This window comes from Salvelinus namaycush, chromosome 21 (assembly GCF_016432855.1).
Source record: "Salvelinus namaycush isolate Seneca chromosome 21, SaNama_1.0, whole genome shotgun sequence".
In the NCBI taxonomy this organism is placed as follows: domain Eukaryota; kingdom Metazoa; phylum Chordata; class Actinopteri; order Salmoniformes; family Salmonidae; genus Salvelinus; species Salvelinus namaycush.
This window is the reverse complement of record NC_052327.1, coordinates 20082754-20110571: the sequence shown is the minus strand read 5'-3', so window position 1 is coordinate 20110571 and position 27818 is coordinate 20082754. Positions and strand designations below refer to the sequence as shown.

General features: G+C 42.7%; 1 protein-coding gene across 1 annotated transcript in view; it reads left to right on the top strand.

Annotated features, from left to right (window-relative positions):
* Positions 1 to 27818, top strand: part of LOC120066163 (transmembrane protein 117-like) — a 60540-nt gene that overhangs the window by 22350 nt on the left and 10372 nt on the right. Inside the window, exons 3-6 of the mRNA XM_039017327.1 lie at positions 5206 to 5338; positions 17210 to 17309; positions 18476 to 18573; positions 23445 to 23604. Of these exons, the coding sequence (XP_038873255.1) occupies positions 5206 to 5338; positions 17210 to 17309; positions 18476 to 18573; positions 23445 to 23604 (491 nt within the window). The remainder of the gene's footprint in view (positions 1 to 5205; positions 5339 to 17209; positions 17310 to 18475; positions 18574 to 23444; positions 23605 to 27818) is intronic.

Genomic DNA, 27818 nt, shown 5'->3' with positions numbered 1-27818 from the left:
ACCAATTCACAACTGTTTGAATAGGGTTAAACACAATTTGGTTACAGGGAATGTAGCCAATTTAATCTCTTTGTTCTGTATGTAAATGGTATTCCACCTCTTCTTTGTACTATGTTATACAGTACATGGTGCTTTATGTAGTGGAGACCTCAATTTGTCTGCTGTATCAAAGGCTGTATAAGAATGCATTGCAGTATGAAAACCCAGGGCAACGCCTGAAGAGACAGAAGTGTCATTCATTATGGTTGTAAAACAGCATTCGGGGACTCCACCTCTCTGAGGCAGTTGCAGCGGCTTTGGTTTTATGGGGAGAAGGAGGTGAGCGAGCTGAGATTGAACAGCATGTAATGCGTTCAGAGAGAGGGAGCATGGCCTTGTGGTAATGGGGAAATAAATGGAGCAGTGGTGTCCTGTCTCGAACTTCTGAGTATTGACACAACAAAACACTACCCCCAGGGGCTGTATCTCTAAAAGAGCCTGACTGACTGGGGGAGACCAAAACAAAGAGTTGTGCCTGGGAGCAAGGTGCTGCTGTGCTCGTATCGGCACTGGCTGAGGTTTCTGAGGGGGAACTAGAAGGAGAGAAAGCCTGCTGCTTGTGTTAGCAACAGTACGGCCTCCCTGTGGGGAAAGAGGACTTGGGGTCAGGGCCAATGACACGGGACAGACTGGCATTGTACTGTATGAGCACCGAGCAGCAGGAGGGAGATAGAAAATGCTGTTATACACACTAGCTACAGTTTGATTATACATATCCAATGGATTATAATTTTCTGTTTTGCAGTGACATTGGTTTAAGCCACTACTTGCAAAATGTGTATGATTAGTGTTGTGTTGTCATATGGATTAAGTTGTTTGGTTGGCATTTATTCCTATTATTGCCACAAATAACATTTCATCTGATGTAGATGGCTGTCAAAATGATACAAACTATGCACTTAGTTGATCATTTTTGTGGACAACGCAGTCCATCCTTGCATTAGCTAAACCGATCGATTCATTCAAATCCAAAAGAACAGTGGTGTAATGGAATTTCATAAACTGTATAGAGGATCTCTGGCACCAGAGGCCTGCTGTGATTATGTATTCAGGGCAGAAGGTGGACTATCTGAATCAATCTCATGCTCTAGCAGAGAGATCTTTCCTAGTAATTTGATTCCCAACCAGAAGAATGGAAAAACACCACAGGTCATAAATGTCTGCATAATCAATCTAATCATGCTGAACTGTCCTCGTGGAACACAAGCCAGGCAGCATCAGAGGCTTGGAACACAACAGGGTCTCAGTCAGATTGCTGAAAAGAGTTTGTGGAAAACATGATGTGGTCTGTGATGTACCAAAGAGCACCGACCAGTGATATCCTCTGACTTTATGTACTGAACAGGTACCATTTTAGAACACTCAGTTCATTTGGCAAGGCTTAGTTCGTCAGCAAAATAAATTGCAGTGAAAATCTGTTTGAAAGGAGGACATAGCGCTTCAGAATGGTCTTTAATCAACTATTGAATTTGAAACGGGGGAATTACTATCAGAATCCAAATGAATCAATCAAAGATTAAAAATGTCAATCCCTCAGCCATAGTCATAACAGGCAGTATCTGCACTGCTCTGTTCAGAATCACTAGAAGCAGCAGATAAGGAGATCCAATTGTATTATCCATGGAACTCTGGCCCAGGCAATGCATTCTGTCATTAGATAAAACCATTGGCAGAAACTTTAACAGAACGCTCAAGTCATTTCAATCTGAACTCACTAGATGGAAAAATATCCCAGTTACTTTAACCTGAAGAATATCTATTGTCAAAATGGATATTGCCACGGCTGAATTTCTGTAAGTCAATTCTTCCAATGGCTCCCCCTTCTGGCTATTGAGATAAAATTCATAGTGCGATTTTAAAATGTACAGTTGAAGTCGGAAGTTTACATACACTTAGGTTGGAGTCATTACTTGTTTTTCAACCACTCCACAAATTTCTTGTTAACAAACTATAGTTTTGGCAAGACAGTTAGGACATCTACTTTGTGCATGACACAAGAAATGTTTCCAACAATTATTTACGGACAGTTTATTTCACTTATAATTCACTGTATCACAATTCCAGTGGGGCAGAAGTTTACATACACTAAGTTGACTGTGCCTTTATACAGCTTGGAAAATTCCAGAAAATGATGTCATGGCTTTAGAAGCTTCTGATAGGCTAATTGACATCATTTGAGTCAATTGGAGGTGTACCTGTGAATGTATTTCAGGGCCTACCTTCAAACTCCGTGCCTCTTTGCTTGACATCATGGGAAAATCAAAAGAAATCAGCCAAGACCTCAGAAAAAAAATTGTAGACCTCCACAAGACTGGTTCATCCTTGAGAGCAATTTCCAAACGCCTGAAGGTACCACGTTCATCTGTACAAACAATAGTATGCAAGTATAAACACCATGGGACCACGCAGCCGTCATACCACTCAGGAAGGAGATGCGTTCTGTCTTCGAGAGATGAACGTACTTTGGTGCGAAAAGTGCAAATCAATCCTAGAACAACAGCAAAGGACCTTGTGAAGATGCTGGAGGAAACAGGTACAAAAGTATCTATATCCACAGTAAAACTAGTCCTATATCGACATAACCTGAAAGGCCGCTCAGCAAGGAAGAAGCCACTGCTCCAAAACCGCCATAAAAAAGCCAGACTATGGTTTGCAACTGCACATGGGGACAAAGATTGTACTTTTTGGAGAAATGTCCTCTGGTTTGATGAAACAAAAATATAACTGTTTGGCCATAATGACCATTTATGTTTGGAGGAAAAAGAGGGAGGCTTGCAAGCCAATGAACACCATTCCAACCGTGAAGCACAGGGGTGGCAGCATCATGTTGTGGGGGTGCTTTGCTGCAGGAGGGACGGGGGCACTTCACAAAATAGATGACATTATGAGGAAGGAACATTATGTAGATATATTGAAGCAACATCTCAAGACATCAGTCAGGAAATTAAAGCTTTGTCGCAAATGGGTCTTCCAAATGGACAATGACCCCAAGCATACTTCCAAAGTTGTGGCAAAATGACTTAAGGACAGCAAAGTCAAGGTATTGGAGTGGCCATCACAAAGCCCTGACCTCAATCCCATAGAAAATTTGTGGGCAGAACTGAAAAAGCTTGTGCGAGCAAATTCACCCAACTTATTGTGGGAAGCTTGTGGAAGACTACCCGAAATGTTTGACCCAAGTTAAACAATTTAAAGGCAATGCTACCAAATACTAATTGAGTGTATGTAAACTTCTGACCCACTGGGAATGTGATGAAAGAAATAAAAGCTGAAATAAATAATTCTCTCTACTATTATTCTGACATTTCACATTCTTAAAATAAAGTGGTGATCCTAACTGACCTAAAACAGGGAATTTTTACTCAGATTAAATGTCAGGAATTGTGAAAAACTGAGTTTAAATGTATTTGGCTAAGGTGTATGTAAACTTCCGACTTCAACTGTATATGGCAAGGTAAACGATCCCAGATAAAAAGAATAAGTATACAAAGAGGGAAAGACGAAAGAGGACTATCTGTACAAAACTTTAAATTGTATTTCCAGGCTTTAGTGTTTCACCCCATCCTAATTGGTTTAGACATGACTCTTCTGGCTGAGTATTGAGCAAAATATTGTGTGTCCTATTGCCCTGGAAGAGTGGTCTTCACTGATATATCCCGTAAACTATGTAAACTACTCTTTGATCCTATTATTGCTCACAATCTCTATTTGGCGCAAAGTTGAAAAACAATGTAACTGGGAATCAAAATGGCATGCACATGCCACAATATTTCACAATAATGCCTTGAGGCCTTTTGCATCCCTCCAATGGTCCAAATGCGGAATCCGTACCCTTATCAATAACATGGACAGTAATGGTTTTAGAACATTCCGAGATTTGAAAGATACATACACATTACCAGGCAACAAATTTGTTATATTTACAATTTAGGTCAGCTATGCTGGCCTATGGAGTCCCTTGGGAAACCCAAATACAGAAACATCCAATGATGGGATGTATAAATAAATTATCTGGGCTCCCGAAAGCACTGATCTCTATAATATATAAACAACTTTGGAAAGCTCACATTCTGAGCGAACCATTAAAAAAGTATGGCCCACAGATGTAACTGAAAAATATGACCTTGGTATCCTGGGTCACAGACTGTATTTAACACCAGAAAAAAAGTTTTAAGATGAAATTGGCCCCAACTGTTCACTGTGTCCCCTAAATCAGGTAGGCACAGGGAGTTCAGGTAGGCACAGGGAGTTCAGGTAGGCACAGGGAGTTCAGGTAGGCACAGGGAGTTCAGGTAGGCACAGGGAGTTCAGGTAGGCACAGGGAGTACCTTGCAGTTAAATGCTTCTGGGGAAAAGTTACAAAATTCATTTGGAAGTGCAAGAATTTAAATATTCAATGCTTTCCATCTATTATGTTACTTAATGTTGACAGTCCCTTGAATCTCAGAAAAGATGACTGCTGACAGGCAGCACTCCTGCGAAAAATATGTTGTCTCTAAGATGGCAACCATCTCACTCTCTACCATTTAACCAGTGGATACAGTTATTATCAACAGTGAGAATGAAGGGTGCTCGTCAAGGAACAATTGAGGCCTGGACAAATATACTTGACTCTGTAAAGAACAATCTCAGCTAAAGCTCTACACATACAAACCAGTTATATATTTATTTAGACATTTGTTACATTCTTCGCTTTCAGGCCCACGAGGAAGGGGTGGTGGGGGGGGGGTTGGCTATCTTTATATGGATTTATTATATTTTTGGGTGAACCTGTAACTATGAAAAAAAGATAGAAGAATGACAACTAAATAAAAAGTTGCTCACAAAAAAGAATGGTCTTTAATCATCATCACAATACTCAGAGGGTGAGTTTCTAACAGATGGTTTCTAACAGAAGGTTATTGATGTGTATGAACATAGCCCATACTTTCATCATATGTCCTGGTTCAGAGTTGCATATAAAACGGTATCCTATTCCCAATTCCCTATATAGTGCACTTCTTTTGACCAGGGGCCCTGGCAAAAAGTACCCTGGTCAAAAGTAGTGCACTATATAGGGAACAGGGTGCCATTTGGGACACAACCACTGACTGACTGAGGGAATAGACTGCCCTGTGAATGGAGCCTGCCACTGAACAGGTGTCTTTTCCTCATGCCCTCATATAGGTCGTTATCTGCGTCTGAAAATGTTCCGTGAGGATCACGGCTCCTGGATGACCATGTTCTTCAGCACCATCCTCTTCCTCTTCATCTTCTCACACATCTACAACCTGATCCTCCTGATGGCAGGAAGCATGGGGTAAGCCACTCAATGTCTCATCCTTCTCTCACTGCTTTCATTTGTTAGACCCTCTCTCTCTCTTCGAGTTAACCGTGTGATAGATCCAAACGTCTCACCTGAGCGGAGACTCAGTCTCAGTCCGTTCAATCACGTGGAGACTTTGAGTCGGGGTTGGAGGAGATGGAGTGAAGGGAGGGCACCTGAAAGCTCACCTTCAGCACCACCATAACACTTCAATGATGATCAGGTCGGCCATCTTGGTTTATTGATTACATCAGTCAAGATGGCTTCCCCTTTACCTTCTACTCCACTGGTTTACCTACACTTAGTGGGTAACCAGCTGCAGAGCTATGTCAGTCACACACATCAAGCCAGTGGCAGGAATCCATTTGAGCATTTTGATGTGGCAGTCCGTCTGAGATAGAAAATGTATCCTTTTATCCAGCCAGCTGCGAGGTCGAGGGCTTATGATTTACCATGTGTTTGTTTTGGTTGTATAACATTCACATGGCACAAGCTGTTGCTAACACAAGCTGTTGCTAACACAAGCTGTTGCTAACACAAGCTGTTGCTAAAACAAGCTAACACAAGCTATTGCTAAAACAAGCTATTGCTAAAACAAGCTAACACAAGCTATTGCTAACACAAGCTGTGATTTGAAGTAGCCTGGGACATAATAAGATCGGTCATATAACACATTTCAATAAGCAACAAAAACACTCCGCCATCCATAAGGTTGGACAAGCCGGTTAATATTGCCAGCGGTAAGGTGTTGTTCTATACAGGGGAGGGGGATATGCTTGTATAATCAGGCTATCAGTCACACTGGCCAGAGCTGTGACAGTGACATCCATCATGTCTGCTCTTTCTGGTTGATTGATAAAGGGAAACACAAAGACTCATGGCTGAGCAGAGCAGCAAGTCCGATGATACGATAAAAAAAAGTTACATTTACAGTCTCTCTGAGTGTGTCTGTCACAAAGATGATTTCTCTTTACCACTCTCCTATTTCATGCTTTCACATGTCTGATATAGTGCCTTTACTGCCTTGAGCAGTGGCAGAAGTGTGTGTCTGTGCATGTCTATGAGAGGGCTGGGCGATATTCCGTTTTTTTTTTAATAGTATGCTGGTATTGGTTTGTTTTATGTTTCTGAATAATACAAGTTCTCAATATGTTTTATGAGTAGTGCATGGGCCTTGAATGGCAACAAATGAATGAATTCTATGTGATTTTAATGGGCTTTCTCCATTCTGATGGTTTTAAAACTAACAGTGAACTAGTGCAATTTGTTGAACTTTTAATTTAATTTAGCACTGTATCAAAATATTGTTATAGACTGTATTGTAAAAATCCAGTATACACTGAGTGTACAGAACATTAAGAACATAATATTGAGTTGCATGACCCTGGTCAGTCTGTGTCATGGAGAGCAGGTGTTCATAATCATTTGTACACTCAGTGTATATCACCTAGCCTTAGTCTATTGGATGTGTGTTCTAATAGCTGCTGTCTTGAGACCTTTACCGTATTTTGGTGGCCATCTTTCTGTTGGAGTCTGAGAGCATGTCATCCTACTACACCATGGGAATAATCACTTAGTCCTCACTGTGAGTGAGCACTAAGCACTAAAAGAACAGGGATACGGTGCAGACATAACGAGTTAGGCACTTTCAATTGGTCATGTCAACTAGACATAACAATGAATAGTCCTTCAGACATTTCAAAGTGCCTCTGAAATGAGAGTTCCAATGACATTACCTAGCCATTTCAGGCTGTAAGCGTCTAATTAGAAAGATAGATGGTGCTGTTGTAAAGCAAGTGAACGCATCCAGCCATCAGCCCGCCAAGAGGCAGTAGGAGCCATCAGCCCGCCAAGAGGCAGTAGGAGCCATCAGCCCGCCAAGAGGCAGTAGGAGCCATCAGCCCGCCAAGAGGCAGTAGGAGCCATCAGCCCGCCAAGAGGCAGTAGGAGCCATCAGCCCGCCAAGAGGCAGTAGGAGCCATCAGCCCGCCAAGAGGCAGTAGGAGCCATCAGCCCGCCAAGAGGCAGTAGGAGCCATCAGCCCGCCAAGAGGCAGTAGGAGCCATCAGCCCGCTAAGAGGAGCCAGCCCTCTACTCCTCTACTTTTTCTCCTGACTGTTCTGTTCCCTGCTCCTCCTCTGTGTCTTCTGAAGGCCAGGGCTCTGCCAGAGACAATTAGTGTTTACATCTCTGTTGAAGACGGACCTGTAAGAGCAGTGTTTTCACACTCTGCCAGGCAGGACCGGGATGCACCTCAGATGAGATGAGCTTGAGGCTCTGAATGGAGCCAATGCAGCAATTATCCGAGAGGGGAGGGAAGGAGAGAAGGAGGAGGAAGGATGGTGCAGTAAAACTTAAGTCTTTTGATCCGTGTCCAAATCTTTTCTGCATCCATCTTTCCCGTTCCTTCACTCAATATGAGGTTGTTGTAATTTTACTGAGGCAAAGCATAAAAGAGAAGTACTATAACATCCCTCTGTGGTGTTTAGGCTAGGAAGCCTCTGGGTGGGAATGAATGCTATTTTCCCTTTTCTTTTTTGTTCAGAGAGGACAAGGCACAGTTATTGCCAAGACTCTGTAAAGGCTATCTGCTGGCATTGGTCTACCTCAGAATAATTATGTCTTTGAGAAAACACACCATGATGCCTTGCGCTCTGCAACCAACCGCGATGGAGCGCTGCGGGAGACGTTGCTCTGCTGGTCTGCCCCCCACATACCACATATTGTTCCCATCTCACACCCATCTGAAGAAGTCCGTGTGTGTGGCTGTGGGGGAGGTGTGTCTGTCTCCTGCTATCTCTCTGACCTGTCACTGTGTGCTGTCCCTGACCCCAAGCTCATTGAGATACTTTCATTTCTTGGACCTTTCAGACTGCACTGAGCTTGATCCAACGGCAGGAATATATTCACTAGAAATGACCTATTATTACTTATTCAAATCGAGTCATAAAAAAGATGCTAAATGATGAAAGCGACATGTTACCTCAATGTTAAATGTGTCCATCAGGATTTAGAGCTGTCCAGACTAGGGATTAACATGGGTAACCAGGACCAGGATTTAGAGCTGTCCAGACTAGGGATTAACATGGGTAACCAGGATCAGGATTTAGAGCTGTCTAGACTAGGGATTTAACATGGGTAACCAGGACCAGGATTTAGAGCTGTCCAGACAAGGGATTAACATGGGTAACCAGGACCAGGATTTAGAGCTGTCCAGACTAGGGATTTAACATGGGTAACCAGGACCAGGATTTAGAGCTGTCCAGACAAGGGATTAACATGGGTAACCAGGACCAGGATTTAGAGCTGTCCAGACTAGGGATTTAACATGGGTAACCAGGACCAGGATTTAGAGCCGTTCAAACTAGGGATTAACATGGGTAACCAGGATTTAGAGCTGTCCAGACTAGGGATTAACATGGGTAACCAGGATCAGGATTTAGAGCTGTCCAGACTAGGGATTTAACATGGGTAACCAGGACCAGGATTTAGAGCTGTTCAAACTAGGGATTAACATGGGTAACCAGGATTTAGAGCTGTCCAGACTAGGGATTAACATGGGTACCCAGGACCAGGATTTAGAGCTGTCCAGACAAGGGATTAACATGGGTAACCAGGACCAGGATTTAGAGCTGTCCAGACAAGGGATTAACATGGGTAACCAGGACCAGGATTTAGAGCTGTCCAGACTAGGGATTAACATGGGTAACCAGGACCAGGATTTAGAGCTGTTCAAACTAGGGATTAACATGGGTAACCAGGATTTAGAGCTGTCCAGACTAGGGATTAACATGGGTAACCAGGATCAGGATTTAGAGCTGTCCAGACTAGGGATTAACATGGGTAACCAGGATCAGGATTTAGAGCTGTCCAGACTAGGGATTAACATGGGTAACCAGGATCAGGATTTAGAGCTGTCCAGACTAGGGATTAACATGGGTAACCAGGACCAGGATTTAGAGCTGTCCAGACAAGGGATTAACATGGGTAACCAGGATCAGGATTTAGAGCTGTCCAGACTAGGGATTAACATGGGTAACCAGGATCAGGATTTAGAGCTGTCCAGACAAGGGATTAACATGGGTAACCAGGACCAGGATTTAGAGCTGTCTAGACTAGGGATTAACATGGGTAACCAGGATCAGGATTTAGAGCTGTCTAGACTAGGGATTAACATGGGTAACCAGGACCAGGATTTAGAGCTGTCTAGACTAGGGATTAACATGGGTAACCAGGATCAGGATTTAGAGCTGTCTAGACTAGGGATTAACATGGGTAACCAGGATCCCGGAACTGTTGCAGGAACACTTCACATTTCCCGAAAAAAATGTAATAACAAGAGCCGGGAAATTACAACATCGTGTCCCAATGTCGGCACTAATGCAGACCCTATACAACATGTGCACCATTAGATTAGCAGAAAATTCAATAGCACATTATCCAAACAGGTTGTCGAATGGAAGCCTCGCGTATGTAGTTCACACAAAGTCGCCATAAATTCAAGCGCACGCATAATTGACACTGCCGGACTGCACACATGACCCGATTGCAGTTAATAAATACCCTACAGGACACCCTACAGTAGACCTATAGTTTATAAAAGAATGTGTGCCTCTTTGAGCTGTCATTGTGACTCTTCAGACAGTCACAAATTTGATAGGCCTATGTACAATTCACAGACATTAAAATCTGCTGACAATTCAGAGAGGCATGAGGGGAAATTATATCTTCTCCTGTTTTAGAGCCTAGGCTATTTTCCTATCAATACCCAATCCTATTGAAACACACAATCCTGACTCCTGTCTCGCATGAGAATTCCTAACTAAATTGTAATCTTTAATATTTGCATCATGTTTTTGAGAGAGAGAGAGAGAGAGAGAGAGAGAGAGAGAGAGAGAGAGAGAGAGAGAGAGAGAGAGAGAGAGAGAGAGAGAGAGAGAGAGAGAGAGAGAGAGAGAGAGAGAGAGAGAGAGAGAGAGAGAGAGAGAGAGAGAGAGAGAGAGAGAGAGAGAGAGAGAGAGAGAGAGAGAGAGAGAGAGAGAGAGAGAGAGAGAGAGAGAGAGAGAGAGAGATTTTGTTAAACATAGACCTACAAAACATTAAGAACACCTGCTCTTTCTGTGACACAGACTATCCAGGTGAAAGCTATGATCCCTTTTGATGTCACTTAAATCCACTTCGATTTTTAAGCCATGAGACAACTGAGACATGGATTGTGTATGTGTGCCATTCAGAGGGTGAATAGGCAAGACAATATATGTAGGTGCCTTTGAACGGGGTATGTTAGTAGGTGCCAGCACACCGGCTTGTGTCAACAACTGCAACACTGCTGGGTTTTTTACGCTCAACACTTTACTGTGTGTATCAAGAATGGTCCACCACCCAAAAGACATCTAGCCAACTTGACACAACTGTGGGAAAGATTGAAGTCAACATGGGCCAGCATCCCTGTTGAACACTGTGCAACTCAATATTGGGAAGGTTCCTAATGTTTTGTATATTAGGCCTATGCAAATCAACCAATGCCTTCATGGTCCTCTTCCTCAACATCCTGATCTGCTATGAGCCTGACCTTATCAGAGCTGTCAGCGGCCTCCTGTAGAGACTCCAGTAAGCGTACCTGCCTTTGTCTCCATCCATCTTTACCTATACAAAATATATAACGTGATATTGAAATTTGTTGCCTTGTTTCATAAATCCATAAGGAGTACTATAAAAAACGTTTTGAGTCGCTAAAGGGCTGTAGACTAACCAGAATGACCTTATTTGACTTGTACCAAACACCTGCACAATTTGCTGGTGTCTAGATGGGCTCATCCATCACATGGGATGTGTCTGCAGAGTTATGTCATTGAGGTGGTTGGTTTTCAATTGGCTAAAGCTTATCACGTGGTTTGTGCAGGCTGAATTATGGTCCGTTGGGATGCTGTCGGAGACTTTTGAACTTTTGTAGCAAGCACGGTAACAAGCAGTCGTTGTTACACCTCTATAATTACGGACTGCAATTACCACCAGTTACATGGTGTTACAGTGTAACTATGAATGATTACAATTAAACACAATACCTGTTACAGTGTAATTACATATAATTACATATGTACTTGCACTGCAATAACGACCCCTTGAAAGTAAGCGTTACCTTTTTAATGTAACTTTCAGATTAGGGAGCGGTTTGCATGAAAGCAGAGGAGTGTGACCGCCCAGGGAGTTTGATGCCCTTCACCGGAGCTCGGTCACGCCGCCCAATCCCATTCTGACATTTTACGCCACCATTACTGGCAGAAAGCAGACCCTAATTAGGCAGTGTTATTGAATTAAGACAGCCCAGTGTGTGGTTCCTCTCACATTAATCATGTCTAATGTGGATGAGCGGGGACTCTGCTGGAGCCAGGCGACACCACTGCATGGGACGGAAGGGGGGGGGGGGGGGGGGCTGGCTGCGTGGGGGGGGTGGGGGGGGGGGCTGGCTGCGTGGGGGAGGGGGGCTGGCTGCGTGGCTCTTTTTCTCCTCACCCTTTAGAGGGAGGGGGAGGGGGATGAAGGGACTAGGGGCAGATGACTGCAGCCACCCACTTGACTGAGCAGGGTTATAGCAACACATAAGAGCCTTGTCTCTGTTTACCACCATCATTCTGTGTTCCTCTGTGCAAGTCCCTGTCTCTGTCTGTCTGTCTGTCTAGCTGAGCGGGCGTAATGCCAGAGACTTATTTAAAAGGCAGAATAAATGGCATGTTATGGGATTTATGTTCCCTCCTGTTGATCGCACTGAGAGAGATGGGAGAGATTCCCGGAGTACTGGCGGCGTGACAGAGCAAACATGACCATGACCAGGGGGTGGAGAGACCTCGATGCTAAGTGTGCACCGTGAACTGCTGCTCATGTTGTTGTGGGAAATAAAACACACAAACTCTCACTATTACTCTTTCTTTCTCTCTTTCTCACATGCACCTATAAAACAGCTTTGTTTATTTGCATTACCCCCCCCCCCTTTTCTATGCTGCTGCTACTCACTGTTTATTATCTATGCATAGTTACTTTAAATATATATATATATATTTAACTAGGCAAGTCAGTTAAGAGCAAATTCTTATTTACAATGACGGCCTAGGAACAGTGGGTTAACTGCCTTGTTCAGGAGCAGAATTACAGATTTTTACCTTGTCAGCTTGGGGATTTGATTTAGCAACCTTTCGGTTACTGGCCCAACGCTCTAACCGTTAGGCTACCTACTTTACCCCTACCTACATGTACATATTACCTCAATTACCTCGACTGACCTGTGCCCCCGCACATTGACTCTGTACCGGCACCTCCTGTATAAAGCCTCACTACTGTTATTTTATTGTTTCTCTTTTCTTCTTTTTTTACTTTAGTTTATTTAGTAAAACATTTTCTTAACTCCTATTATCTCAAAACTGCATTGTTGGTTAAGGGCTTAAGGGCTTGTAAGTAAGCATTTCACTGTAAGGTCTACACCTGTTGTATTCGGCGCATGTGACAAATAAAATTTGATTTGATTTGAAAGAGGTTACAGATTCTACCACATAGACAGACAGTTCTGGCATTACCTCAGCATTATCAGCTCAGCTTCTCCTGCTGTTATCTGGGACAGAGGGATGGGCCTCACTGGGAGTTGGCTTCTAACAGGTCATCCTCATTCAGAGACATACAGACAGCTACTGTCAACAGAACAACGCAGTAACCTTGACAACTGTGTCAGAATGTCCATTGGGAATTGCAAATGGGAAAAAGTCTAACACAGTGTCAGTTTGTGTCTGTGCAGTTTTGCAAGGACTGTGCCATAAATTCTTTTACAATTTTCCATAAAATATGATTTAAAAAAACTTGCACTGAAATGTCTAAATTCCACACACAGTGTAGAACCAATATTCCCTTGAGGGACATCAAACAACTTGAAACTTTTAATCAACATTTGAAAGATTTCAATGCATCGACAAGCAATAATTTTTCATAAAATCTTTCACAGTTGATTTTGTGTGTATGCGTGTGTACGTGTGCGTTTGTTTGCGTGTGCATGTGTGTGTGTGTGTGTTTTATCACTTCTAACCATGTAAAGGCCAAGTCAAGTGGATGTATTGCTTCTGGGACTAGCAGACTTAATTTAGGACTAGTGTAATGGAAAACTGATACAGTGGACAGATACTGGTGGTGGCCTGCAAAGTGCCTGCTGGTAATTCACTCCCACTGTATGAGCCAGTGGAGGATAAGAGACTAGAGAACTCTATCTGGAGGAAGTTTAATACAATATGTGGGCTCATGTCGCTCTGACTAAAAAAAGAGGGGGATGAATTTTTTTGATTTAGTGATAGGAGAGGCCATACATGACAGCTTTATGTTCTTCTGTTTACCATTCGGTTTACCATTCTCCAGTCCCCAACGATGTGTACTCTTATGTACTGTACACACAGAGGACACAAGAAAACATCTCAATGTGGATGACAGAGGATTCAATGCCATATCTGTGTACTGGAGAAGGCTAGACACCCCCAAGGCTTTCAGAGGCTACACACCTGCCAGCTTCCTAAAGGGTCACTAGCCATGAGATTTAGAACACAAGCAGAAGAAACAAGCTGGGAAACTAGTGGAGAGAAGGAGCAGGGAAGAGAAAGGAAAGGCCAGGCGATATTTGATGACTCAGTGGAGTGGAGTACAAGCTATCACAGTGATGTCTTAGAAACCCAATTGCGTTCGATAGAGAGGGTAGATTGAGACGTAACTGGTGCACTGCTTTGAGCCATAGAAGCCATTTTGGATCAGATTATTCATGGAACTACTGTACTGTTATTCCACGAGGAGCCATTTTGGATCCGATTATTCATGGAACTACTGTGCTGATGTTTCACGTGGAGCCATTTTGGATCTGATTATTCATGGTAGCTACAGTACTGATGCTCTACCAGGAGGGAGCCATTTCGGATCTGATTAATCAAGTCTAGTCAATTCAAGTTTACGGTGTACACAGTACAATGAAATGCTTACTTGCAGGTTCCCCCTCGAATGTGACAACAATAAGAAGAAAAAAATGTAAGCTTAATAGAATAGAATAATTACAGGCACTCAACAATTGTATAGTACAATATTTTCATGTGTGTCAGGGAAGGGGGGGTGCGGCAGCTAGTGTACTGATGTTCCACCTCTGCCGTGAACCCTCTCATTAGGTAATCTGTCTTGCAGGCCATCAAATTTTCAGCGAGCTTGAATAAGTCAGAAAGTGCTGCCTTTAATCACGCTGAGAGAAGATTCCCAAAACTCTTCCTTTGTGCTCTTCTGCTTACCAAATAAAACATTGAAAGCATTGCTGCCTGACAGAAGAGGTGCAAGGTTTGACCAATTAGATAACGGAGGAGGAGGTGGAGAGAGGTGGAGTGTTCTCTCTAAAGTGTTTATCTAAATTTAATCCATTTTAAATTCAGGATGGAACACAACAAAATTTGGAAAAGGTCAATGGGTGTGAATACTTAGAATACTGTATATATATTTCCACACTATTGTTGGAATAATACTGTGAAAATGATGATAATGCCTTTTTAGTTTAAGAGCTGTTTGAAAAGACTGCCTGAAATGTCAGCCTGTTTTGGTGGGATGGAGTTCTGGCTTGCCTGGTGACATCACCATGTGGTAAACTAGTTATTAGACTAATAAGAAAGAGAGTTACAAACCTCTCTGCCAATAGCCTAACAGCCAATGTTCGGTTTTCCCCTCCCCACTCAGACCACTCCCAGACAGTCCTAAAATTTTTGCTTGAGAAATTTCTTCTTGCTAAGAAGCTATTTTTGTTTCTTTTTGGCTATTTTAATTGAAAACATAGTAAGGTAGTTAATTGTTGCCCGGAAATGATTTGATATTGAGATAAAAACGGCTGCAATGGCCCTTTAAGGCTAAGCTGGGGCTAGACAGCGTTTCCAGGTCAATCGATTATAATTTTGCGGCAGGTAAACAACTCCCTGTGGGATCTCCTAGGCAACTGGACCGGGGACAAGCTGCTGAGCATCTAACTAACTTAATACAGGTATATATTCCCAATCGAATCAAGTTTTTTTTTTTTTTTTTATCAGGCGAAGCAAGGTGATAAGTCACCCATGCCCCTCACATTTCCATTAATGAAGCCCTGTCACAGAGGCCTAATGAATAGATTATTGATGCCATATGATTTATTTTATACCCTTAATACATCTGCTTAACTGTATTTTTTGAACAAACTGTCTGTGTTCATGACGACAGAGATGATCTATACGAGGACAAGAAAACAGGTGCTACTTGGGGTCAGTGGTTTGTAATAGATTTATAGGAGACACTTGAAACAGGACAGTAGCATTTTTACTCTGTCATCTCATTTAACTTCGGAAGACACCCGCCCAAACTACACAGAGCATACGCAGTATGAAAAGTGTGACAAAGTTATGGCTAGGAAGAAATGATACCACAACCGATCATATTTTATACAGCTGCCTAACAGTATTTCTCAAAACTTGCTCGTTTTCATGACTTCAAAGAACAAGAAAACAGCAGAAGAAAACAAGTGCCATTTGGGTTTAGTGGTTTTTCCATAGCTAATAAGGACAGTTCTGCCCCAGGTCCATTTGTCTTTATTATGCTTTGTTAATAAGGGGAATTGTGAGTGAATGGGTGAGAAAAGGGAGGAGCAATTATGATTAATTGGAAATGAATGCCTATTAGCTTTCATTTAAACCTGCCTAAGCTCTGCCTAATAGGATATAATGGGATAATCCTATACCGGTTTGAAAGAGTTGGTTGAGTGTGACCCGTTGTATTTTCATTCACAAAGCCAATGTCTATGTACAGTCACTGTACCCACTGATAACATGTTCAATAAATGCACACGAAAGTAAAACAGGTGTGGTTGTCATTTTCCAGATGCCTCTGTCCACATAGCCTAAGAAATATTTCATGGGTACTGCGTGGCAGGTTGGAAAACAGCCACGGAGCCAAACAAGGGTGATTGGAGCTATTGACTTCAGAAACGACCCGCTGGAAAACCTACAGAGCCATATTCATGCCAGCCCATCTATTCTATTCATGAGGCAGTGACCTGTGGGGGGTGGGGGAGGACAGGGAGGAGGCTCATCTGATCCACAGCCTCTAAGACGCTGCCAGGAGATCAAACACCCTCCCTCCCTCCCTCATCCCCCTTTTCTTCTCCTCTTTCAGGAGCGGTGGGTAGATAGTTGCATAGACAAGGCTTGTGACCTAGTTTCTCCCAGTGGAAGATGACTGAAGTCCCTGAACAAAAGCCTCCCATCCCGTCTTTACCTACAAGAGGAGATAGAGGATGGATAACTAGGACTCTAGCGAATGCATGCCATCTTTTTCCCTGCACCAAAGACCAACCGTATACCTTAAATGGCTTCCTCCACGCCCTGTGTATCAGGGATGGTGCCGGTCGCCAAGTAACGGTGTCGTCTCATGCTTTTGGATAATGCTGATTTAAATTCACCTAGACACTGGTACGAATTTGCCAAATGGAAAGAAAATTCATAAAAATTAGGGAGGTAGATTAGGGCCAAATGAATGGTATTGCTGAATAAATTTCACAGCAGTTCAGTGTAAATTGTTTACAACCCTGAGGGCCCCTTGAAGGTAGAGCTGCCTGCCACACACTGTTTTCACAGGGCCAGCTTGATATGGATGGGATCTGACAGTTAGCATCATGACACTTAGCAGCCACAGTGCCCATTTTCTGTTTCTCCTATTTTCTGTTGACTCTCCTCCATTTCCTCCCTCCCTCCTCTACCTCTCTCTTTTCCTCTCCTTTACCTTTCTGCCCCTGTCTCTATCTCACTCTCTCCCCCCCCCCTCTCTATATATATATATCTCTCTTTCTAGGCCTCACATGGTGACAGAGTACATGGGTATCAGGAACGAGAGCTTCATGAAGATTGCAGCAGTGGGGACGTGGATGGGGGACTTTGTGACTGCGTGGATGGTGAGAGAACAGTAGCCCAACACGGATTAGCAGCAACTAGAATATAAGCACAAAGATAGTGGAATGTGTCTTTATACCCTTAGCACCAGGAACAGAACAGAGACAGTGCGAGGTCACAGGAAACACAGAGAGACATAGCGGCACAGCGAGGAGTAGAGTAGAGCAGAGGAGAGACAGTGAGGGGTGCCTCAACACCAGCCCATCCCTGTTCATTTGTCAACATAAAGAGAGGATGGAGCTCCGCTGGGATCTGGGATAGGACTGCCTGTGGAGGAAGAGAAAGGAGTTTGACACAACACCCACGGGGAGAAAACTTGACAAGCTTCCTCAGAGTTTCCATTAGTATTCCACTGTACACACTGCGGAGAGAGGGAGGAGATATGGAGGAGAGGGATAGAGGGAAGAGAGAGGGGGAGGGGGAGGGAAGAGAGGGGGGGATATAGAAGGGGAAGAGGGAGGTAGAGCAAGGACGGGCAAGGCAAACTGCTGAATCCAGACATTACTCTCTGGGTTTTTACATTCGATTAATTCAACGAGGCACTTTCAAGACGACCTCTGTGTGTCTCCTTCTCGACAGAACAGATATTTCAGAATGTGTCATCGCTAGATGAGTGAGCAGGAAATGGCTGTTTTTGCAACACTGCTCATGCCAGAAAGATTTACCTGATTTTTCTCAACCAAATCCTTCTCCACTTTATCTGATAGAAGGAGATGTGGCCTATTCAAAATGTACCCTCGCCTCAATGAAGTACCTTCTCCGAACGTCTGGATTTGCGTAGTTGTGCATACAATCCTCTAAAATGTAAATTGTCTTTGATCAAAGAAAATAAACTTAGATTACTTTTAATGATTGACTGTATAGAATAGGAATAAAAACAAAGCAATGCCATTTGAATTGATTATGCCATTCCATTGCAGCGTTCCATATGCAGAAGGGCAAATTCTAACCATCTATTTTGACACTGTATTCAGAATGAAATAACACAATCTCATTCCATTCCTTGTCTACGAGTGTCAGAATTCTGTGTTTTTTAATATTTGAGCTTCATTCAGAGATCATTCCAAAAACTCAGGATTACTGAAAATGCCATCTCAGTTTGAGTTTAGTCTTAATATTGGTGCTGTACTGGCAACCCACAGCATGTTCGTTTATGGGTCTTTCCCAGGTCACTGACATGATGCTCCAGGACCAGCACTACCCAGACTGGGGCAAAGCTGCCAGAAGGTTCTGGAAACAAGGCAACCACAGGATAATCCTCTTCTGGTAGGTACTGTCTCCAGTCTAATGCATACAATATGCTGCCTCTGAGCACGATCAGTGTGTGTATGTGTGTGTGTTTATCACCTGTGTGGGTGCTAGGGTTTATGTGTGTGTGTGTATGCTAGGGTTCATGTGTGTATGCTAGGGTTCATGTGTGTGTGTGTGGGTGCTAGGGTTCATGTGTGTGTGTGTGGGTGCTAGGGTTCATGTGTGTGTGTGTGTGGGTGCTAGGGTTCGTGTGTGTGTGTGTGGGTGCTAGGGTTCGTGTGTGTGTGTGTGTGTGTGGGTGCTAGGGTTCATGTGTGTGTGTGTGGGTGCTAGGGTTCATGTGTGTGTGTGTGTGTGTGGGTGCTAGGGTTCGTGTGTGTGTGTGTGTGTGTGTGTGCGCTAGGGTTCATGTGTGGGTGCTAGGGTTCATGTGTGTGTGTGTGTGTGTGTGTGGGTGCTAGGGTTCATGTGTGGGTGTGTGTGCTAGAGTTCATGTGTGTGGGTGCTAGGGTTTGTGTGTGTGGGTGCTAGGGTTTGTGTGTGTGGGTGCTAGGGTTTGTGTGTGTGGGTGCTAGGGTTTGTGTGTGTGGGTGCTAGGGTTTGTGTGTGTGGGTGCTAGGGTTTGTGTGTGTGGGTGCTAGGGTTTGTGTGTGTGGGTGCTAGGGTTTGTGTGTGTGGGTGCTAGGGTTCGTGTGTGGGTGGGTGCTAGGGTTCGTGTGTGTGGGTGCTAGGGTTCGTGTGTGGGTGTGGGTGCTAGGGTTCGTGTGTGGGTGTGGGTGCTAGGGTTCGTGTGTGTGGGCGCTAGAGTTCGTGTGTGGGTGCTAGAGTTCGTGTGTGTGGGTGGGTGCTAGAGTTCGTGTGTGTGGGTGGGTGCTAGGGTTCGTGTGTGTGTGTGCTAGGGTTCATGTGTGTGTGTGCTAGGGTTCATGTGTGTGTGTGTGTGTGGGTGCTAGGGTTCATGTGTGTGTGTGGGTGCTAGGGTTCATGTGTGGGTGCTAGAGTTCGTGTGTGTGGGTGCTAGAGTTCATGTGTGTGTGGGTGCTAGAGTTCATGTGTGTGTGTGGGTGCTAGGGTTTGTGTGTGTGGGTGCTAGAGTTCATGTGGGTGCTAGGGTTCGTGTGGGTGCTAGGGTTCGTGTATGTGTGTGGGTGCTAGAGTTCATGTGGGTGCTAGGGTTCGTGTGGGTGCTAGGGTTCGTGTGTGTGTGGGTGCTAGGGTTCGTGCGTGTGTGGGTGCTAGGGTTCGTGTGTGTGTGGGTGCTAGGGTTCATGAGTATTTGTGTGTGCATTAGCATGCATACATGTATTACTGTATGGTTATTCAGACAAAGCCCTGTGTGGATGAGAGGTGTGAAGGAAAGGGAGAGGGGGATACCTAGTCAGTTGTACAACTGAATGCATTCAACTGACATGTGTCTTCCGCATTTAACCCAACCCCTCTGAATCAGAGAGGTGCGGGGGGCTGCCTTAATTGATGTCCACGTCATCGGTGCCCGGGGAGCAGTTGTTGTTGGGGGTTAACTGCCTTGCTCAAGGGCAGAACAGCACATTTTTCTACTTTGCCGGCTCAGGGATTCGAACCAGCGAAAGTTAGGTTACGGGCCCAACGCTCTTAACCTCTAGGGTTTACACACAGTTACACACAGAGTCAATAGGGCTGTTAATCTTCCTCCGCTCAGTGTCAACACCTTTAATTAGAAAAACAGGCAGAGGAAATCAATGGACATAAGGTCACAGGGCCAGCTATACCCCTGCCTTTACACACACACACACACACTTGTCTTTACCTCACTGAGACAGAGCAAGGGCTATGACCCAATCAAGCTGTTACACTGTGTCCAATAATGCTCATCACAAGGGAGCGATCAATGGCCTAGATACAGTTGAAGTGGGAAGTTTACATACACTTAGATTGGAATCATTAAAACTTGTTTTTCAACCACTCCAAAAATGTATTGTTAACAAACTATAGTTTTGGCAAGTTGGTTAGGACATCTACGTTGTGCATAACACAAGAAATGTTTCCAACAATTATTTACGGACAGATATTTCACTTAGAACTCACTGTATCACGTTAATCTGTACAAACAATAGTACGCAAGTATAAACACTATGGGACCACGTAGCCATCATATCACTCAGGAAGGAGACGCGTTCTGTCTCCTAGAGATGAGCGTACTTTTGTGCGAAAAGTGCAAATCAATCCCAGAACAACAGCAAAGGACTTTGTGAAGATGCTGGAGGAAACAGGTACAATAGTATCTATATCCACAGTAAAACTAGTCCTATATCAAAATAACCTGAAAGGCCGCTCAGCAAGGAAGAAGCCACTGCTTAAAAACCGCCATGCTGGAGGAAACAGGGACGATAGTATCTATATCCACAGTAAAACGAGTCCTATATCGACTTAACCTGAAAGGCCGCTCAGCAAGGAAGAAGCCTCTGCTCCAAAACCGGCATAAAAAAGCCAGACTACGGTTTGCAACTGCACATGGGGACAAAGATTGTACTTTTTGGAGAAATGTCTTCTGGTCTGATGAAACAAAAATAGAACTGTTTGGCCATAATGATCATTGTTATGTTTGGAGGAAAAAGGGGGAGACTTGCAAGCCAAAGAACACCATCCCAACCGTGAAGCACGGGGGTGGCAGCATCATGTTGTGGGGGTGCTTTGCTGCAGGAGGGACTGGTGCACTTCACAAAATAGATGGCATCATGAGGGAGGAACATTATGTGGATATATTGAAGCAACATCTCAAGACATCAGTCAGGAAGTTAAAGCTTGGTCGCAAATGGGTCTTCCAAATGGACAATGACCCCAAGCATACATCCAAAGTTGTGGCAAAATGGCTTAAGGACAACAAAGTCAAGGTATTGGAGTGGCCATCACAAAGCCTTGACCTCAATCCTATAGAAAATGTGTGGGCAGAACTGAAAAAGCATGTGCGAGCAAGGAGGACTACAAACCTGACTCATTTACACCAGCTCTGTCAGGAGGAATGGGCCAAAATTCACCCAACTTATTGTGGGAAGCTTGTGGAAGGCTACCTGAAACGTTTGACCCAAGTTAAACAATTTAAAGGCAATGCTACCAAATACTAATTGAGTGTATGTAAACTTCTGACCCACTGGGAATGTGAAAGAAATAAAAGCTGAAATAAATCATTCTCTCTACTATTATTTTGACATTTGACATTCTTAAAATAAAGTGGTGATCCTAACTGACCTAAGACAGGGAATTCTTTACAAGGATTAAATGTCAGGAATGGTGAAAAACTGAGTTTAAATGTATTTGGCTATGGTGTATGTAAACTTCCGACTTCAACTGTATTTCACACGGTCACTCCACCAGGTCAACATGAATGTTGTTCGTTACTGCCAGTCAAACATTACAGCTTGATGCCCTTTTCTATGCCCCTAATGCTCTAGTGGTTATTGAACAGGAAGAGGACACTAGGGTCATTTCAGGGACAGGGACATTTGAGCTTATGTTATGTAAAAATATCAACACTGTTGAAACAGCGTGGTATTGTCAGAGTGATTTTGAATTCATAGATTTTAGATGTGTATGATTAAAAAAAAATTGCAAACTGCTATACAGTATGTCCATTGTTTAACTGGAATGGAATGTTTGTATCCTGTATATTTGACTGTGATATGTGGTTGTCTCACCTACTTATCTTAAGATGAATGCACTAACTGTAAGTCGCTCTGGATAAGAGCATCTGCTAAATGACTAAAATGTCAAATGTAAATGTTTTACATATAGATTTCATATTACTGTATTTAATAATATATATATATATATATATATATATATATATATATATATATATATATATATATTGATGCCACAAATGTATCATTTGTACATTTCTTTATACAAAATGTAGTTATTTGTTACATTTGACTGCAGTTCTACTTATTTCTCTGAGATGTAGGCGGATATATAGCGTTTTGCAACAAAAAAACATGATAATTTGTCTCTCTGAAAGCAAACCGTCAAGTGATAGATTTGAAACAAATACCGTACATGTCTGTCATTGAACAACCCCATGCCATGATTAGATAGTGAAAACTCACCAATATCTTTCATAATTTCTTTAAACAATAAAAGCTAATTTACCAACATTTCTGAAAATGTATATCGAGTTTTGGAATGAAACTTCATACGTATGAATGACTAATACGTTGAAATTAAAAGCCACACTCTTCAATTGATTGTTCCTCTATTAGGATGCAAGGGAGATACCTGTAGTCTCAGTGGCTACTCTGGAAGCCTTTGTCTTGTTGATGGATGCCTCCAGTCTGACGGTCACAATCAATTTGTACTCTGACGAGCCATCATCTCAAATACTGAGGAGAAAGTATAATTGATGAATATGTTGAGGAATGTATCTTGAAATTGTTCAGCAATTAATCTGGATAAATCACAATAACAGTGCCGAAAAATAATCCACTTTAGAATTGTAAAAAAACAACATTTGAAACATGATATGGCTTGGCGCTAGCTATCTGCAATGCGGCCAGTTACCATGGGGATGGAACAACCCACACAACACCAACGTAATAATTACTGAATGACATTGAAACAAGTACAAAGAAGAGCAAAATATAGAGTTTTGCTAAATCCAAAGTCAATAACACACAGATAAACATAAAATGATACCTAAGAGAATTAGTAACCAATGTCAATATTTACATATACCTATGATGAGCTCCTCTTATTATAGTATTGATGTTGTGTACTTTAGAGAAATGAGCAGAAGACAAATTATCATTGTCCACTGTAACAAATGGACTAATAAAGTGGTAATTAGTAAATCTGTGGAGTGACCCACGTCACTAAAAGGAAGCTAATGCAATTCTACTTCCTCACTCCTCCAGGACGGTCCTGATCACTCTGACGTCGGTGGTGTTGCTGGTCATCAGTACTGACTGGATCAGCTGGGACAACCTGAACCGTGGCTTTCTGCCTAGCGACGAGGTCTCCAGGGCCTTCCTGGCTTCCTTCATCCTGGTCTTTGACCTGCTCATTGTCATGCAGGTAGGGGCTCCCCCATGGCCAATTAAAAACTAGCTGGGCTCCATTACTCTCCCCCTCTTTTTTCCCCTTTATCTCTTCCGTTCCTCACCCCTCCCTCAGTCACAGGGGCACTGCGGCACTGGGTTGAGAGAGCGAGAGAGGGAGACGTTTGATCAGTCAGAGCCTGCATGACTACACACCCACTGCTGCTTCTGATTTATATCTCTACCCCTCATCCCCTATCCAGCCATCCCCTATCCAGCCATCCCCCTATCCAGCCATCCCCCTATCCAGCCAACCCCCTATCCAGCCAACCCCCTATCCAGCCAACCCCCTATCCAGCCAACCCCCTATCCAGCCAACCCCCTATCCAGCCATCCCCCTATCCAGCCATCCCCCTATCCAGCCAACCCCCTACCCAGCCAACCCCCTACCCAGCCAACCCCCTACCCAGCCAACCCCCTACCCCACCCCCTACCCAGCCATACCTCTACCCAGCCACCCCCCTATCCAGCCACACCCTATCCAGCCACCCCCCTATCCAGCCACCCCCCTATCCAGCCACCCCCCTATCCAGCCACCCCCCTATCCAGCCATCCCTCTATCCAGCCATCCCTCTATCCAGCCAGGCTTCAGCTAAGGACTTACCCGTGCTCTCCTCTTCTGTGAACCCAGGCCTTTTTTAATGATGACTTATAACATTTCATGTTTTCTTTCCTTTTTTCCACTCAATGTCCTCCATCCCTCAGGAGCCTATACATCAGTAAAGTGTTTGTCAGTGGCATACTCATGAATATGCAAAATGTATTTGTCTGGGTAGAAAATGCATAGCGGTGTTTCAAGGAGAGAAGGCTTTCAACACAGTAGCCTCAAGCCAAATACAGACTGGGTGGTTTGGAACTCAAGCCTAATTCAGTCAGGCTTCTACTTATGTTTAATAGACATATTTTATCCGCTTTCTTATTGCTTAAAGGATTACATAGTCTAATATCTAGTAGCCCTTAATTGTCTGTTTCCATATGTTTTATGTAATAAATAATTAGTAGCTTCTCATGGATGACTGTACACATTATTGTGTAATAAATCCAGGCTGTGTCACATCCGGCCGTGATGGGGAGTCCCATAGGGCGGCGCACAATTGGCTCAGCATCGTCGGGTTTGGCCGGGGTAGGCCGTCATTGTAAATAAGAATTTGTTCTTAACTGACTTGCCTAGTTAAATAAAGGTTAAATTAAAAATACAAAAATACCTCCGTCTCCCTTACTCTTCAGAGTCGATACCTGTGGTTATGGCACAATTCTTGTTTTTACAGGGCTATGATGATTAGTAAACAATGATTTATCTGTAGCATACAATAACTTACTAAATCGCTATATCCTGTTATTGCTCACCTCAGTCATTCAGTTGATATATTTAAATAACGTATTACATAGTCAACTGTTGAATTACTTCTTTCTGATTAACATGGCTGTTTTTCTCATTGTTTCAAGTTTTATTCGTTGTATAATTTTTTGTCTTTTGAATAGGCTTCATTGCTTTTCACTGGTGTCCCCTCTGTTCGCAGAAACAGGGTAATGCGTAATGGCCAGTTTTTTTCCGCCAGCTGTCAGTTGGAGCTCCCATCTCCTGCTTCAGACGTCATCCCATATGACTACTGCAGTCTCCATAATGTGACTTCCTCATTTGACTCTCTAGCCTCAGCCAGTACCCAACTACTTACCAATCACATCACTCCTGTTTTTCACCGCTGGGCTGTATTTCACTCTCATTCAGATGCCTTTGTTTATGATAGGTAGCCCCTCTCATTTTCTGTGCTGTGTACAGCACGCACGTTTAATAGGGTTATTTATGGTTTAAATAAATAACCGTTAGCGCTCACATGGACCTGAGGCCTGCTGTCATTGCACTCTATTGTGGCATAGTCAATAAAAACCTCTCTACTCCTCCTTCCGCCATTCTGACCCACATCATTCCAAATGGCTTCATTCACCTTCATGTGGGCGTGTTGTGGCTGGTAGTTAATCTCTCACCTCCATGAGAAATTAACAGACACAATTAACGGACTGGGCTGGATTTACCTCCCAGCTGATGGAGATTTGTGAGGCTTTTATTTTATTTGGGTATTTGATAGTCTAGTATATTCTTCTGTTTTTTTTCCAGGTGTGTGTGTGTGTAACTTTGCAGACTTAAAGACTTGTGCGAGTGAGTGTGTGGTGTGTGCGTGCGCGTCTGTGTGTGTGTTGCGTGCATGCTCACTGTTCTCACATGCTCACCTAGAGACTTATTATTTCATGTTAGGGGGCACAATGCTTAAATGTCATCCTTATTAGTGGGACTGTATCAGGAAACAAAGTATACATCAGTAAGTGGAAGGCCTAATTAATATCTAGGGGGGAATATCTATATTCATATCCTCACATATGAAATGGTATTCCATTTGTAAGTATTGAAAATGGCTGCTGTTTAGTTAAATAACTATCACTAAAAAAGAACACCCACAAATCTAGTTGTTTCAACCAAATATTATTTAGTAAGTTAACTGCTTCCACAGCCCTTTTTTTGTTTACTCAACTTTTCGGTCCAAGTGTTACCTGAACAAACAAATAATGTGTTGCCAAAACTTAGCTACAACTTGAGAACTTTTTCAAAAATTCAGTCAAATTAAAATGATGTGTTTGCTTAAGTTGTCTCATATGTTCATTCAACTGGAAATTATTATTTGTGCATCTTAACTAAAAAGGCTGTGGAACTGGTTAAACACACACAAACAGTGCTTTTAACATACAATGTTTTCAATATTTGACATACATGGTAACATTGTGCATGTTCATTTATACAGTCATTATTATTCAACTTGTCCTCACCTTGGATTTGAACTCACTACCTCTTGATTCATGGCATTCCAATCTTCCTGCTACACCACCATGTCTGTGCAATTATCAGTTAACAGGTTTGGGGAGTAATCCGTTACATGTAAGGGATTACAAAAAAGGGTAACTGTAATCGTTACGTTACCAGCAAAAATATTGTAATCAGATTACAGATACTTTTGAAAAACTAGATTACTTTGAGTATTACTTTTAAATTCAGAAAGGATGTTTGCGAAAACAATTCTTTGACACTTCTCTGTTTTCTCAATGACATTCAAATCAGCATTGAAAAAAGGCACAAATGTAAGTTTGTTCCACCTGAGCGAGTCTGACCACAAGTCAGAGACCACTAAAGGACGACAGCAGTGGTGTAGTCTACGGCGATACGGATATCACTTATTATTGATATCTACATTGCGCAGTGATGTGAATCACACTGCTGCTCTCATTTAGCTATTTGCGCTTTACGGATTTGTTTTGTGGATGGCTGTTCACAAATCTAAACGTGTATTTGAACCCAATAATGGTTGAATTCAATAAGTTTAAGCTGCCTATCAATCATTGTTTTTGAAACCAGTGGACAGCCACTGAAAAATGTGATCTTGCAACAGCTACATAGTGCGAATCCCAGCCTATGGAATAAATGTAGGGCTTTTATTGCTCAATCTAATTCATGCTGTTAAAAAAAGTCATATTCTTGAAGATCAGGGGGTATAACATTTATTGGAATGACTGGAATTCTGATAGACTTTGTTTTTAATGTAAAAATATAATTTAATTGTATTATGATATGTAGTAGAAAGTGATGGGTTAGAAGAAGCCTACATAACCAACCCATAAAGTACAATTTTACATCCATATATGACCAGCTATGTAAACTTTAACATTGATTTATCCTGCAATAGGATAAATTATTCATTTGGTAATATAAATTTCTGTCTTTTTTTTAATGCCTCAAATGGTGAAAGTAATCTAAAAGTAACTGAATGTAATCAGATAATGTTACTGAGTTTGGGTAATCCAAAAGTTACATTACTGATTACAAATTTGAACAGGTAACTAGTAACTAACAGATTACATTTAGAAAGTAACCTACCCAACCCTGTCAGTTAATCTGACTATTCTCTATTCATTGATTCAATTGACTTATTTAAGCAATTTTAGTTTTTTTTTTATGTTACTGCTTAATCACTATGATAAAGAAAATAATTATTCTTGGGTGTACTTTTAACAGTTCTGAGATTTTATTTGAAGTGCAAAGTGTAGCAATACTGGTGAAGTCAGTTATGGACACATATGTGGTGGAGTAGGAGGAAGAGTGGAATGCTGTGAACCACAAGGTTTTGAGTTCAAATCCCAGGTGAG